The following is a 17,150-nucleotide window of genomic DNA, read 5'->3' on the forward strand; positions in this document are numbered from 1 at the left end:
TCAACTTATGTCGGTGTTATCCGTGAAGACATCATTTCTTCAAACAACAATACAATACACACAGAAGTAAGATATATTGTAAAATGTCAATAGTAATAAATCAATGACAATAAACCCCAGTCGCTGTCACTGAGGTGGTAAACCCCTAACATATAGAGCACTGTGGTATATCTACATTCAGAACATGTTCCTGGTTAAAACACGTTTTCAACATGGCTGCTGTGTGGCTTGTGTCAGCGTTAGTTTGGTTTCTATGCACGGGTAAGTAAATATACAGTATTTAATATATGTTTGTATACATTTGACTTTAACGTCTTGTCATGGCGTCATTTAAACCCCTATATATATCATATACTCATCATAAACGTGTGTGTGGTTTTTAGAATACGCAAAATTACATGAATTTCTCTGTCTGATAAACAACAGATACTGTTACCAAAACATAACAGAATGCACCTGAATGTCTTTTATAAACAATGCTAAGCTTTTATACCATAGAACATCGAAAATGTATCATAATTTATTACCCACGTGATGATTTAAAACCACACTTCATCACGTCAGGAATTTAAAACGGGCAATAGCTGTCCTGAATTAATGGAATTAATCTGAAAGTTTTTGTTCGGCAAATTTAAACACTGCATATTTCATGTTGATATATCTATATATAGGCATAACGACCAGATGTCATTTTCTCATAATACGTGGACAGTGTTTGTCAAAACATAAATGACCGATTGTATCCCTGACTAGAGTCAAGAATAAAAAGGCTTTTATAATTTAAATGATAATTGAACTAAACGGATACGAAAGATCACAAACGTGTTGTATTGCTTTATATTCAAAGGTAAATATGAATGTGTTATTCACACTCAAAAGATATATGGAATCTACTCTTCTTCGAGTTGAGAACTGTACTGTGATACTGACCCGTCAAAATTGACCGGAATTGATCCATGTATGCATTAATATATTACGTTTTATTAAAAAAAGAAATACTTCATTACAAAAAGCGGAAAAGTCTGGATATTATTTTGTTATTTGTCTGGGTTAAATACAGATGAGATTTGACTGTCTAACTTAAGTCTATATGACGTTTATAAAGCAAATTGTTCTTCTGTTTTGGGACCAATTCTGGCGTGTTGTAGTGGAAAAGCATGTTGTTAACCTTTATCAGTAAGAGTTTTCAAGTGGTCTTAGTGCAGTAAATTCGACAGTGTGTGATTTATTATCACAGGACGACATGAAATGTCACATGAAACAAATATTTTAAAGTCCTAAGTAAACCATAAACTGTATAGCAAACTAAAATACATATCTTTGAATGATTTCCTATGGTTTATATAACTTATAAAGTTGTCTGAGTATATCATATAAGTTACACTGTATGACGGTGCTGTGTTTCTCTTATTGCTAGAATCCAATTTTCTCTATTTAAAGTAGCCAGTGTTCCCTCATATTTAAAACTACGAAAAAGAAAAAAAAGAAATCGTTTCCTTTCCCTATGAAAACTTGATAAGACAAGACTTATTACATTTTCTGAAAAGAGTAGTAAATACTGTAAATGGTTTATGTTTTTTGTCCTTTGGAGAGACCGAGAAATGCATTCCGCGACGGCATAAAAGATAACTTGAGTTTAAATTATTTTATTTAAATCTAATGTAAACAATACTTAAAATGATTACGATCTTATCATGCAAAATAAATTGCTCACAGTCTTAGGCATAAACATTCATATTCTTACATTATTCATATATTCCACTTGATAATTGATACTTGATACAAAGTGGTAGGGTTGTTTAGACCAATCGACATGCAATACGTTTTTTTTTTAAAATAAATCCATCAATAGCATAGCTCTGGATTGTATTGAACATTTCAGGTATACAATGTGATATTTCTGTCACAACGACAGTAAACCGAGTGGGACTTTTGGGAGACAATGAAGTGGAACTTGTGTGTACATATAGTCTTGCATCTGTTGATACAGTTTTTTCAATATCATGGAGAAGGGAGACATCAAACGACGCTGGAAGATATGAACAAATAGCAGGGTTTAGTCCTCCAGGAGCATTACAGAGTCCTGCAACGTTAAACAATTTGACCAACCCTTTTGTGTTTGGACGAGTAGTTCTAACAAACCCGACAGATTTCTCCCTCACAGCTAAGATCAGGTTTACAAGTGTGGTTTGTGGTGATGAGCGTAAATATCAAAATACTGTAATTGGATTAAACAATGGTGCACAGATCAATCCAAGCCCTGCCAGCGTCACCAGTCTTACAGTCAATGGTATGATATTTTGCCTTATATAATCACAGTATTCATCATCTAATAATGACTGTTATGTGCTGAAGACATTTAAACCTTGTTTTGCCGGTTTATTTCTTATATAATTTTTTTATACCTAGAATGGCCGAAACCCTGATTTTTATCACAACTTGACTCTTTTTGCGTTACGGCATAAAGGAATTAAAATGATTGCTGTTAAATTAAGCATATTTTCTGTGCATCATTTGTTCAGCAACATTTTTTGTGTTAAAAAGCGAGATAGATATTTTGATAAAATAATAAAAATAAATGAGTGCATTTAGATAAGTTGTTTAGGTGCGAGGTAATAAATAATGGACATAATAAAGATAGTTTATTATACATGATATTGCAACAGGAATGGTTTGTGTGGTTTGTTAATACAGGTGTAAAAATAAGCTGTTTTTAAATACCATGTTTTATATTGTAAAATATAGCTCATTATGTCACTTATTAGAATTAAAATATGCAAACAAATTATCACTTAAAAAATGAATTTCAAAGATTCTTGTATTTTTGTTAAGGAAATGTGATTTACTAAGGAAAGTGAAGTCAGTGATACCTTTCATTGAATTTACTGTTAACAGCACAGCCTAAGGCCACATCATTTCATGAAGTGGAAGTGGTGCCGTCATCTAATGTTGAGGAGGGACAGACGGTGACGTTTCCTTGTACCGGTAATGTTGGTCGGCCGGCAGGGACCTTCTTATGGACCAGGTTCAGTAGTACCACCATAGACTTTACCACATAGACATCCCCTAGTACCGACTGTACCTTCACCGGCAGTAGTGTCATCTCTATACCCATGACCAGGGACGACGACGGTATCGTTGTTAAGTGTGCCTTACAACAAGAAACCATCAGAGACTCCGCAGACGCCACCTACTTCAGACTAACTGGAGTCATCAATGTATTTTGTAAGTCAACGTTAATTAATGTTTGTCTTCCTATTTGGTAATCAAAACGATTAAAGTTAATTTGTGCTGTATGATGTTAAGGGCAGATAATTTGATAATTTTGGTCAACAATATATTTTCTTTATATTTTATGCACAGTCAAATTATTCAGTGTATTACTAAATCACAATAAACTTAAAAGGAATACTGCCACGAGCTCGATATGTATGATATTATTTTATGACTATGTCGCATACTGTTCTCAGTCATTTTGAATGATGGAATATTTGCTTTTATGATGTAGATTTCCTTATAATTGTTCCGGTTAAAAGTATCAAAATTCAAACAAACCATTGCATTCAATATCTATTGTAAGCAATCGAAACTGTTTATATACTAATCAATGCATTCATTGTATAAAATCTAAAAAAACGACTTAACTCACACCCTCGCTTCCTTGACTATTACAACACCAGACCATAAATCAGGAGGCTGTGTTAAACGTCACAAATGTAATAATGCCACTAAAGGTAATCAATTGCTTTTTACATAAGTTTCCAGTTGAAGTTCAAACTTCTTTGATCTATTACATATATAGTTAAGTTAAAAGTGCTAACTCCAAAATATTTCAATAAAGGTTTCAGCAAGAATAAAGAGATACTCATCATCTTTTAGCGATTAACTTTGCTAATGAGTTGATAATGCCAAATTATCTGCAAATGACAATGAAATCGATATAAAAACGTTTAAACCTCATATAGAAAATTGGTATATGAGTGGTTGTATTAAGACTACATCAAAGTTGTAAGGACCAATACCGACGGCACGTATCAGCATATGTAAAGTCAGGAACGGGACGCTGTGCCACTTCTGACAATCTGATGAAAGCAGTAAGTAATATTTATTTATAAGTTGTGATCGGTAAATATTTGAATTGACAAAATTAACTTGAATAATCCTCTCGTATTTCCAATTATGTCCTATTTAGAATGTAATTTTATCAATGTTTTCGCCGGTTAAAAATGGTTATTAATTATGCATACTTTTTTGCTTATGTAATCAACCAGCAGTTACACAGCTGGGGATGTAACTGTGGTCGGACTCGGGGATTTTGAGTAGAGAATAGTAGTAAATTTTAACATTGTTAAGTTCATACTATATATCAGCTAGGCATTTAATGTCACTGCGTTCATAGGAACGTGATTTAGCAAAACTTAAAAGATGCTTTTTCATTGATTTTATTGTAAGTTTTGTAAGATGTTAACATAAGCATTGCAGAAAGATGTATGCCTTATAATATGTTTTGCCGGCTTAAGCAATGTATTGCAGTTTTGATTTGTAGATAAATAATACATATATTAATGTAGAATTGGTGTTGTTGTGTTAATCAAACAGTTAATTACACTATCGGTAAGTATAATAATGTAGTACATTGTATGTGTATGGCTTTATGTTTGTATCTATTATATGATTTCGTTGTGTTCTCATTGATTACTTCCGTCACTTTCTGAAACATTAAGGCGTGAAAACTGACTGTCATTCGGAACCTGTTTAGCGATTGTTGACATACGGTAATTTGCTATTAAAAAGATAATGCATAAACAATTCTATATTTACAGATATTAACAATTAATTATTAAAAAAATGATATTTCTATTTCAGCAGTGTTTAAACTTAACGCAGATGGGTGTTCTTTTTATATGCAAAACAAGATAAATTATAAAACAGTTGTCACTCTTAATCCCAATGGCAAAAGTCAACGTCCTTGAAGACGGCTAGAAGGCAAAACTATTGGGACTATGAAGGACATCTTTTTAAAGTTAAATATCTTCTTAAAAAACATCAAACAATCATGTATATACAGACACATTTAAATACCACTTATTATAGTTAGAAGCGTTTAAGTTGCTTTCTGGTTTTTTAAATATGCGTGATGTAATATTTATCGTGTGAATAGCCAAGTTAATGAATTACATCAATTTGTATACACCGCATACAATAATCAGAATATTCAGAGTCATTATCACGTTTCAACAATAAAGGCAAAGCTATGCAGATATACCAAGCTTTGTAGTGAAACAGTATTCATACTTACACACCTACATTACATGTGTACTGTACATTGTAGTGAAACAGTAAATATACCTACACACCTACATTACAGATATACCCAGCTTTGTAGTGAAACAGTATTCATACTTACACACCTACATTACATGTGTACTGTACATTGTAGTGAAACAGTAAACATACTTACACACCTACATTACAGATATACCAAGCTTTGTAGTGAAACAGTAATCATACTTACACACCTACATTACAGGTATATCAAGCTTTGTAGTAAAACAGTAATCATACTTACACACCTACATTACATGTGTACCAAGCTTTGTATTGAAACAGTAATCATACTTACACACCTACATTACAGGTATACCAAACTTTGTAGTGAAACAGTAATCATACTTACACAACTACATTACAGGTATACCAAGCTTTGTAGTGAAACATAATTCATACTTACACACCTACATTCCAGATGTACCAAGCTTTGTAGTGAAACAGTAATCATACTTACACACCTACATTACAGGTGTACCAAGCTTTGTAGTGAAACAGTAATCATAATTACACACCTACATTACAGGTGTACCGTACATTTTAGTGAGTTGGTTAGGTAACATGTAATATCTGTATATATACATACACCTACTTTACAGGTTTTCCCATAAATTGTAGTAACAAGGTCAGTAAACGCACCTACATTTCTTATGTACCGATACAGAAATTCAAACTGTTGGTCGTTGCCGAACAGGTTAGAGTGATAATATGTTTAAAATATAAAACGCAAATACACAATCGAATTGACTGCATTGACTATATAATCTAGCTGTTTGTTTGTGGTATGTGTAACGTCCTTGAAACAACTTTGTCATATATGGACGCGTAATCAAGCGTACTCTATACGTCAGGGCAAGCTAACTGTCAATAAGGCAACCCGTATCTTTTAAGTGAGACACAAGTATTCATCGACCGATGCATGGTTTACATTCAATATCAATATCAACCTATTTTGTTAATGTTATCAAATAATGTATCATTTCGTATTTTTAATATGAAAAAAACCAATTGTAAAATTCACAAGAAAATATAACGCAATACATTGTAGAGTTCCATGTGATCTATTTATAAATTTATGTGATAGTAAACAACACGTACAGGTCGCTGTCACAGATTTATACATAGGGTGGCATATCTACATTCAGAACATGTTCCGGGTGAAAACACACCGTCAACATGGCTGCTGTGTGGATTGTGTCGGCGTTAGTTTGGTGTCTCTACTCGGGTAAGTAAACCACTAAATATCTATGTTTTATCAGGGTCTAGCGTCCTTATATGACGTCATATAACCGCTAGTTGTGTTGACCTCTCCTCAGGTGTGTAGCGTCACCAGTCTGTGTTGTAACAGTGGTACATTGCCACGACCCTATATCATTGGAATAATACATAAATTCCACTTTCTCATACACAACAAATAATATGAAGAAGTGGTGTTTCATGTCACTGAATAAGACATTGTTACTTTTATGGAAAAGATAGAGGTACATGGATATGGATCAGTACAGTCTATGGCAGGGTGTAGATAAGGAAATGATCCCACCTTACTGACCATGTTAAGTATACAAAGTATTTGAAATTTGAACCAGGAAGTAAATTAACGTCTCCTACTATTAATAGTAAACTGACTTGAATAGAATGTATTATAACGGGTCTGAAATATTTTTTAAACTACTTAAGCATTAAAACAGGAAGTTATTTTCCCCTGACTAACACTAATAAACCCGAAAGATTTTCCTTCATATGAAGACAGAATATATGTTTTGTTGGTATTTGTAGTCATAACGACTATATTCCAAATAGTCGTAACACGTGAATATTGCATATTGAACCAACGATATTATGTTGTAACATAGTAAAGGGAAAAACCAGCCTTAATGTATGACCAGCATTTGCCTAAGGGGTTTGGAACGATTCATTATATGTAGAAACAAATGTGATGTACTGTTATATACAAATATTATGTACACATTTTCTCCATATTTTCCAAATACGTGAATAAATATCATTGACCTGAAGTTCTTAAAGATGAATAAAAGTTATCGTACCTTGAATTAAACTTCAAAAGAATTGATCGGGATCGATGACAATTTTGAAGAAATCAATAGATTGTTTGATCTATTCTGAACATCTTTTCCTCAAAACATATAATTAATCAAAACTTCTGACTTTTCCACTCTTTCTTTACACTACATACAGTAATATCAAACTAAAGAAACTCAGTGTTTCTATTATCATGTGAAAATCAAGTTATTTGTGTCCAGTACATGTTACCTGTTACTGTCCGTTACTTGACGTGTATATCCATACTTGGTGGGTACCTGTCCGGTAGTGTCAGGGTGATGTCCTGAGTACGTATCAATGTATGACAGGTGAGAAAGTGTACAGTCGCGGAATCGCGCAGACAGCCGGGTCTATAGGACATACACTTACTGGACGTCGTCCGTGGAACATATAACTATAAACACTAACACGACTTAGTAGTCGATGAAGGTAAATTATCATTTACATAAATATGTTCAATGTAAAAATATTTCGGGAACATAATTTTAATAACAGTGTATCTCAAACTTTACCTAAAAGCATTGCTTTTGTACATTTCAGATTTTTTAACAACAATTATATTCATGTATACGTGTTTCCTAGGGGAAATAAAAACCTGCTGACATTTACGAACACTCATCGGACAGAACACAGAATATTGACATAAGGACTTTCCCTAACAAGACACGTGTACTTGACTCAAACGACCTTATCATTACATAAACGTTCTCAGGTACTAAAACACATATATATATAATTAATACACCTTTGTATATCCCAGCGAAATTGTATAAATGCGTGCGTCCGTGTGTGCGTCCGACATGCGTCGGAGGACTTACTATTGTATGATGAGACAGGCCATGTTCCATGAAACAGCTAACACATCTTGTCGATGGTAAAGGTAGTATGTCCTTTTGAGTATCCGGTTAACGCATTCCACGACGTCAAAAACACTACGTTATTACAAACGAGTATTTTAAACTCTTTCCAATATTTAAAAATAACCAGGAAATTGTAATAGAAAATAAATTCAAAATCGTACATCAATATTTCTAAGTACTTGTATATACCTGCTGCAATGATACGTGTATTGTAAGTATTATACATGCTCGGACTGACGGACATACTATTAAATACAACCAACATTTACATAACTATGAAATGTATTGACCATTTCAGGTGTAGAAGGTGATATTTATGTAACAACGACAGTAAACCCAGTGGGACTTTTGGGAGACAATGAAGTGGAACTTGTGTGTACATATAGTCTTGCATCCGTTGATACAATTTATAATATAGCATGGAAAAGGGAAACACCAAAAGACTCTGACCCATATGAACAAATAGCATTGTTTTATCCACCATGGATATCACAGGCTGCTGCAAAATTAACAAATGTAAACAACCTTATCATTACATAAACGTTCTCAGGTACTAAAACATATATATATATAAACACACCTTTGTATATCCCTGTGAAATAGTATGCATGCGTGCGTGCGTCATAAATACGACGTTATTACAAACACATTTTTTAAACGCTTTCCAATATTTGAATATAACCGCGAAATTGAAAAAGAACATAAATTCTTCAAAATGGTACATCAATATTTCTAAGTACCTGCTGCAATGATAAGTGTATTGTAAGTATAAGAGACGCTCGGACTGACAGACATACCATTAAATACCAACCACATTTAACATAACTATGAATTGTATTAAACATTTCAGGTGTACAAGGTGATATTTCTGTAACAACGACAGTAAACCCAGTGGGACTTCTTGGAGACAATGAAGTGGAACTTGTGTGTACATACAGACTTGCATCCGTTGATACAGTGTTTTCCATGTCATGGAAAAGGGAGACGTCAAAAGACTCTGGGACATATGAACAAATAGCAGGGTTTAGTCCACCAAGAGCATCACAACGTCCTGCAACGTTAAACAATTTAACCAACCCTTCCGTTACTGGACGAGTAGTTCTAACAAACCCAACATATTCCTCTCTCACGGCCAAGATGAAATTTATAAGTGTGGTATGTGGTGATGAGCGTAAATACCAATGTACTGTACTTGGACTAAACAATGATGCACAGGCCAATCCGACTCCGGCAAGCGTCAACAGTCTTATAGTCGTAGGTATGACAATGTGGGTTCATATCATTCTTTTCATCATCATCTAATATTTCATATTTGTAATAGTCGTGTGTCAAAGACAAATTTCATGTTGTAAGTGTTTTAGGTCTTAAATGATATCTGTTTTATTACTACGAGTTCTAATAATCGAAACAATATACACAACAAAGCATTTTATTTGTCAACAAATTTAAACATTAGGATTAAGTGCTACAGTTGTCTATGGAACGCTTTGATACTGATTTCTGTTACCTCTTATATCACAACTTGCCCCTACTTGAGATATTGCTTGAAGAACTTAAACATAAAGAGGGGCTACTCTACCTAACATGATATCGCACAAGAAACTTATTTCGTCGTGCGCTATATTTGTATGGAAAGTAAGCTGTATTGAAATACCTCACAAGTTCTTATTTACCTACATGTGTGACCTACTTCCCATCATGCTAACATGTTTTTTTATTCAGATAATACATTCCCAAACTACTCGTGAACATGCGATTCTCAAAGAAAGTGCAATTTATTACATGTACTCATACCTATTATTACCATGTACACAGCAAAGCCTAACGCCAGAACATTTCATGAAGTGGAATTGGTGCCGTCATCTAATGTTGAGGAGGGACAGACGGTCACGTTCACTTGTACCGGTAATGTTGGTCGGCCGGCAGGGAACTTCTTATGGACCAGGTTAAGTAGTACCATAGACGGTACCGGTACCCCCATAGACTCTACCACACAGACATCCCCTAGTGCCGACTGTACCTACACCGGCAGTAGTGTCATCTCTATACAGATGACCAAAGACGACAATGGTATCGTTGTTAAGTGTGCCTTACAACAGGAAACCATCAGCGACCCCAGAGACACCGCCTACTTTAAACTAACTAATGTCATCAACGTGTTTTGTAAGTCAATGTTTATATTATTATTTGGTTATCAATTATAATAAGTTTCTTTATGGTGTTGTATTTTGTTATGGCGAACGTATTGGGTGATTTTGACCAAAATCTTTTTTCCTTTTGATAACAGTAAAAAGGGAAATAATATAAATTACTGTGACAAATGAAGAAAATAATTCGTTGATATTAAGGTGTTCAGATGAAAGAAATATTAGCATACTAAGGTTGTCTCTTAGCTCTTTATTCGTATCTTAAGTTGTACATGATTAATGTTGTTTTACGTCAAACAGACAAAGTGAGAGCGCCTACCATTACAAAGAGTCCAAATAAAGCAGTTCATTACGAGGACACCACCTTGACCTTGACCTGTGCTGCTGAGGGTAACCCTACTCCTACGTATGTTTGGCGGGTTAATGGAACACAAGTCGGCACCTCAGCACAGCTTCAACTGACCAACATCAAGATTGCCCAATCAGGAGACTATGTCTGTGAGGCCACGAACAACTTTAACGGGAACACGTACAACATGTCCAGTACAGTCGACATTACCATAGGTAGGACTAGATAATACAGTGATGCCAGTTTAACGCTGCACTATATAACTATAAATATGAATTAACGATATGGTGAAGGGTTTATATTACTAAATCCCAAAGGGTTTAGCAAAGTGATGCTAAGAATGCTACCGGAACATGTCTGTGTAACAAAGAAGTAATGTCAATAAAATCGTTATTTATGAGGGATAAGTTGATGATGCTGGGCCGTCATTCCTTTCAGTTGTTGCTTGTAGAGAATATACTACCAAATCCTCGAAATTCAATTGGTTACGCCCTCTAATGTTCTGTGCTCACCTGCACTCCTGGAGTATGTTTATATGATTGCAAGTGAGCGTAACCCCTGGAGTCGAGGATAGTGAAATCATATTATTATACAATAAAAGAATGGGAAAAACCCTGAATACTCAAACGTTATAAGGGAGGCAACTCTGATACACTGCCTGTAATGTGATTTATTTGTGATTGAAATATATTCCACTAGAGAGAGGACTCTAAACGTAATGTAATATGATGGAAACACCCATTGTATGAAACCCAACACTGATTTTAATCTGACACATTAACGATTCAAGTTCGAATACTTTCAAAAATAAACATTTCATGGCACCTGTAAATCAATAACAACCAGACATAGTGGAGGACGCTTGGTTTACTGGGCACTGCTTGACGTATGAAAATATGGGATGATTTGGCACGTACTTTGTTACAGAAACTCCCCCTTCCACTATACCGACGACAACAGAGACCGACGATCGAGGTAAGTATAGACAAGTATAAACCCTCGACAGGACGTGGTAACAGAGACCGACGATCGAGGTAAGTAAAGACAAATATAAACCCCAGACAGGACGTGATAACAGAGACCGATGATCGAGGTAAGTAAAGACAAATATAAACCCCAGACAGGACGTGATAACAGAGACCGATGATCGAGGTAAGTATAAACATAAATACACCCCGACAGGACATGGTAACGGAGACTGACGATCGAGGTAATTATAGACATATATACACCCCCAACAGGACGTAGTAGCAGAGACCGACAATCGAGGTAAGTATAGACATATGTTAACCCCCGACAGGACGTGGTAACAGAGACCTACGATCAAGGTAAGTACAGACATATGTTAACCCCGACAGGACGTAGTAACAGAGACCGACGATCGAGGTAAGTATAAACATATATAACCCCCCGACAAGACGTGGTAACAGAAAGCCAAGACAAATAATGGCGCTAAGGATCCAAATGATTTTCTTATAGGAAATATTCGGAAAAGTTGCACAGTAAGTTGTTCTTCTCATTTCCTTACATCTTGCAAGTAATTTGATTTCTAACAACATAGGTCGATATAAAATGACCTTTTTGCTTTCCATTATAAATACGATCTTTGGCTTTTTTCTACGGAGATGTTCTTCTTGTAAGTGGACAGGTATAAATTGTTTTATACTAAAACGTAGATTGTATATTCATATAGATTCAACACGCCTGTACACAGCTGGTGTTGTGATGTTGTGTGTATTGGTGATCCTGCTGATAGTGACAGTCGTACTCGGGATATTCATTGGTCGTGAGTATATCATTGAAAATCCTGGAAATTATATAGTGTGCTTATCTTATTACACGCAAGGCCTTCGCGATATCATGATATTCAAAGTCCGATGAACATGATTTTTAAGGATTTTTGTAAGTTAATTTATTTGATGTCGGCTTAATAGTTCCCGGAAAGTGGTAAAACATGTTATTTTTTTCATTTTTCCTACGCAGTACATTGTGTCCAAATAAATTTTAAAAATACGCGAGTAAAGTGTCTCTATATTTAAATTGATCATATTATATCGGGAAATTTTCGCCCAAATTTAATTTTCCTTTTTCTCGTTCTCCGTAATTAAGGAAAATGTATCATTACAGCGAATACAACTACAACATAATATTCATAAAAACGAATGTGAAGTGTGAAATTAATACTCGGATTAAGTTTTGCTGCGTGGGTTCTATTTAAGTGATGTGTTTGTTTAAGGTAACAAAGGACTGCCTTGTTTGTAAGTATAGTTCTATTATAATAGAATGCTGTGCTGCCGGGTTATTTTCCGCTTAAAATGTCCTTTTCTCTAACACAAATGTATCAACCGTTTATCGATGTTATGTTTGTCGGGGGAAAAAAATATATATGAAGGATGTCAAAAGCATATTTTACGAAAATTTAAGATAAGAATCAATATTCCATGACAAATGATAAATAGAATAGATACAGGCTTCGCAGTAGGTTACATGTCATCTGGAAATTTTAAATCAATATAACTAGCTGACATAATATCGTGACGTTAAGAGTAAGTAGAACAGCTATCGGAATTTGTTAAGAAATGAAGTGTGTAAATGACATTTTTTGCTTTCCAGCAAAATTTCAAAAATGGAGGAATCAACTCACTTTCAAAGAGTGCATCATTCAGGTAAACGGCAGATACATTTGAATGTTGTTCTTGTAAGATGACGAACGAATAAGATTTGCCATTCCTTTAACAGCAACTTGGCGCTCACCTGTCATCTGTTACTTACATTGCACATATATATAACTTTCTAACAGTTTACAAACAGAGAAACTAACAAAACATTGTATCGAGAGATGTGATATGAGTTCAGTGCCTTTCTCTTGCTCAATAGTATTCATTGTGATTATGTTGACTACACTAACACCACACTCTCACTATGACGATGTGATATAAGATTCACGTTTATTAAACAGAAGTCGCTTACAATCCGGAACACAAGATTCTATTCACTTTGTACCTTTTTTATGTTAATCTTCCCTCCTTCATTATCGTTCTCGAATTACAGTTTCTTTTCACAACACCTCCTTATGTAAAAATGTAGTATTCCCCTGTAAAACTAACCCGAGGTAATTAATCACTTAATTACTCCCCATTAAAATATCATTTTAACTGGCATAAAAATTCGATTTAAATGAAATTTTGATCAAGAATGAATTTTATTTTTCAGTAAGTACAATCCAGGATGAAGACGAAAGGTAATGCTATCATATATCAACACATTGTCAAGTAGGTCCTCTCTCGTTCGATAATTCAGATACAACGTATGCGAGAAGAGTGATAATATAATTATTCACGTTTCTTGTTATTGTTCAAAACACCTTCAATTACTACTACACAATTTACTTAATATTATTTTCGGGACGTCTTATTTTCCAGTTTTTCTAAATAAATAATGCACGTCCACTTAATGAGCATTTTAGAGGAGTTGTAATGTACACTTTTTTGTATTTATTACGTTAAATAACATAAGTTATAACGCGGAACGTGTTAAGTATTTATAAGGTTAATAGTTACAGGTTGAAGAAAACATTGAAATTGATGTCTCAACAGATCTCGATACCAACATCTAGACTCGGCTGATATCGCCGGACCAACTGTGTATCAGGCGCTCGGACAACCTCCTAACGGTAAGGTGATGTCTGTGTATGCCGTTACCTAAAGTAGCATGCAAGTGTATGTGCAGTTAAAAATCGTCGAAAGTTTATAAATTCTTAATTAAAATCATGTCTTGATATCAATATGTTAATCCATTTAAATGGACTTTTTATCATGTATAATTGTATATAGGACAATTTGGTATGATGAATGTGTAATGTATGCTGCATATATCCCTATCACCGCACGTACACGGTTTTAAATGTTATTTTTACTTTATTTGGATAAGCTTTAAGTACCATAGAATACTGACCTTGTAATCTCTTTGATTTGAATTTAGGTTTCACATACATAAGAAAGGAATTTGTTAATTGAAAACGAATATCCCACAAAAGAGATATTGAGTATTGATGTCGATGTCCTTTTGTTGTAGGTGAGAAAGGCTATTTAGACAGGTAAGCTGGATTAAATACCTTAACAACATACGGATGTTACACTCTCTGAAACACACACGTCAAACGTCATCCGTATATACTACACTGTCAGTTATCTGGTGTTGAAACTTACTTTTCAACCTTACTAGTAGTTTGTTGTGTATTCCATTAAATAGTCTTTATCCTATAAATATAATATCCGATGATACCCGTTTGTTTTAACTCTCTCATTCGTGTTACAGAAATGATGATATGATAAAAGAGAAGTCCGCGCCCAGGCTTTATGACGAGGTACATGGAACAGAGGACGGTAAGTTAGCTATTAGATAGAGATATTCATTGTTTTTGACGAGGTACATGGAACAGACGACGGTAAGTTAGCTATTAGATAGAGATGTTCAGTTTTTATGACGAGGTAAATGGAACAGGGGACGGTAAGTTGACTACTAGATAGAGATATTCAGTGTTTATGACGAGGTACATGGAACAGAGGACGGTAAGTTAGCTATTAGATAGAGATATTCAGTGTTTTTGACGGGGTACATTGAACAGAGGACGGTAAGTCAACTACTAGATAGAGATGTTCAGTGTTAACGGTGTGACATCACAGAACTTATAAACCATCAAAATGGACCACTTATTTTCTTACTGTAGAAGTATGAACGTTACAACAACACTTTCCATTGTGGATCAACACACTCGAGTAAGGAACAAACAGAATGTATATCTTTTTAATTAAGTTATGAGAAGGAGGAATTTTAAGCAACATTTCTAGGTCATCAATTCAGTATTGAAATGACATATATTGGATTTGTATCATTCAATGTAAGTCAATACTTCAGTAATAGAATTTATTTGTGATTATCTGTTGTAGGTCATACCAGGTCCTACGTCAACATGGCCTTCACAGGGAACACATCTAGTGGTGGGACATAGCGTTAAGAACAACAGATTATGATGAAACATTTACAATCACTGACATCACGCTAGGATGAGTGGAGGTCATGCTGCATCAAACAGGTTAACATCGCGGATATTTTGACGAGGGCTCAAATCAATATCAACTCCGTGTTGTTTCATGTGGTACTGCATCAATATGGATGTGATATTAATGTTTTTGTCGAACATTCTTTTTATGTATATTTGTTTTACCAATTGGTTAATTAATTTCAAAATATGTATACATAGTGCATAGACATTTATATATCATGTTTAATATTTATGTCGTACATATCTCTGCCTTGCTTTTATTTTTACTATTATTTGTAGTCATGTTTTGCCAATTAATTTCCAAAATACTTACTTTTGCATTGTTATATAAAGGAAAAATGGAATATGAAAAAGGAATAGATAAAAAGGCATTTGCATAATTTAAGGATGCACTCATCTCAGGTTTCGTTCAGGTTCAAATCACGTTCTGATCTAGTGTGACGGTTTATATAAAATTAAACAACTGATGATCAATTTTACACGAATACATGCAACCGAAAATATGTAAATAAACGACATGCCTATAGTATGTATTTACAGAACTATTTTTTTCTCAAATGAAAAATAAAAGACTTTATTCGGCAGCCATTTGAATATCCGAAATGATGTGTATTTGAAGCAATGCTAAAAGGTCACTTTTTGACACTTGATCTATCACTAAAAATGTAAGTATCGCAAAGTGTAACTATAGCGAGTTGATTTTTTCATGTTTAAGTTTCAAATATTCAGTATTATGAAAATAAAACGCAACACAGAGGACAATAATACGATATTGATATTTAACTAGGTCACCTTTTGTTTGTCGTCGTGCGTACATTTTTCAATTTGTAGACTTCTTCTGCAGAACCAGTATTTGTTTTGTTTTCAAACTTAGTCAGGATAACCCTTGGTGGAAGAGGGTATCAAATTGTAAAAGTGGGGTCCCTGCTTAGAACCAAAGGGCAACCCTTCTCACGGGGTGGTCGGGTGGTGTAGTGGATAGCGCACTTGCCTTTCACCAAGGCGACCGAGGTTTGATTCCCCGATCGAACGTGGAACGTTTCGGCGTCACCTGCCCGACAACATGAGTTTTCTCCGGGTACTCCAGTTACTCCCACCCTAACACCCGGGCCAACAAGATTGATTAATATAAGTTGAATTAACTTGTTTCATAATTGTCCTAAAATAAATATAGTTTATGTTTTAATTGAAGAGGGGTAACATTTAGCGTAGTTTATAAAGGGAAACAGTACTTTCGGGTATATTTCCATTTCCAGCGGGTAATTTAAACTTAGTTAAGATAAAAATTGCTAAAAAAAATAAAAAAAATATATCCACACTCGGATAAACAAAAAAACTTT

General features: G+C 34.5%; 1 protein-coding gene and 1 long non-coding RNA gene across 4 annotated transcripts in view; both read left to right on the top strand.

Moving 5' to 3' along the window:
* The first annotated feature begins 5,543 nt into the window (after window positions 1-5,543).
* The window catches only part of LOC110453877 (carcinoembryonic antigen-related cell adhesion molecule 8-like), a 52,835-nt gene continuing 41,228 nt past the window's right edge, over window positions 5,544-17,150 (top strand). For 2 of the 3 annotated variants that reach the window (XM_021503070.1, XM_021503069.1), the window contains exons 1-8: window positions 5,544-6,553; window positions 9,100-9,507; window positions 10,065-10,412; window positions 10,697-10,960; window positions 11,673-11,720; window positions 12,439-12,531; window positions 12,982-13,003; window positions 13,359-13,411. In XM_021503070.1, the coding sequence (XP_021358745.1) occupies window positions 6,505-6,553; window positions 9,100-9,507; window positions 10,065-10,412; window positions 10,697-10,960; window positions 11,673-11,720; window positions 12,439-12,531; window positions 12,982-13,003; window positions 13,359-13,411 (1,285 nt within the window). In that variant the 5' untranslated portion in view covers window positions 5,544-6,504. Of the gene's footprint in view, window positions 6,554-9,099; window positions 9,508-10,064; window positions 10,413-10,696; window positions 10,961-11,672; window positions 11,721-12,438; window positions 12,532-12,981; window positions 13,004-13,358; window positions 13,412-13,958; window positions 13,987-14,341; window positions 14,404-17,150 lie in introns of those variants that run through there. The other variant, XM_021503071.1, reaches the window with a different exon arrangement.
* LOC110453880 lies at window positions 14,840-17,109 on the top strand. Its single transcript, XR_002463316.1, has 3 exons — window positions 14,840-14,927; window positions 15,063-15,130; window positions 15,695-17,109. It is a non-coding gene; the product is annotated as an uncharacterized LOC110453880 (long non-coding RNA).

Source organism: Mizuhopecten yessoensis, unplaced genomic scaffold (genome assembly GCF_002113885.1).
Source record: "Mizuhopecten yessoensis strain PY_sf001 unplaced genomic scaffold, ASM211388v2 scaffold7529, whole genome shotgun sequence".
Lineage (NCBI taxonomy): Eukaryota > Metazoa > Mollusca > Bivalvia > Pectinida > Pectinidae > Mizuhopecten > Mizuhopecten yessoensis.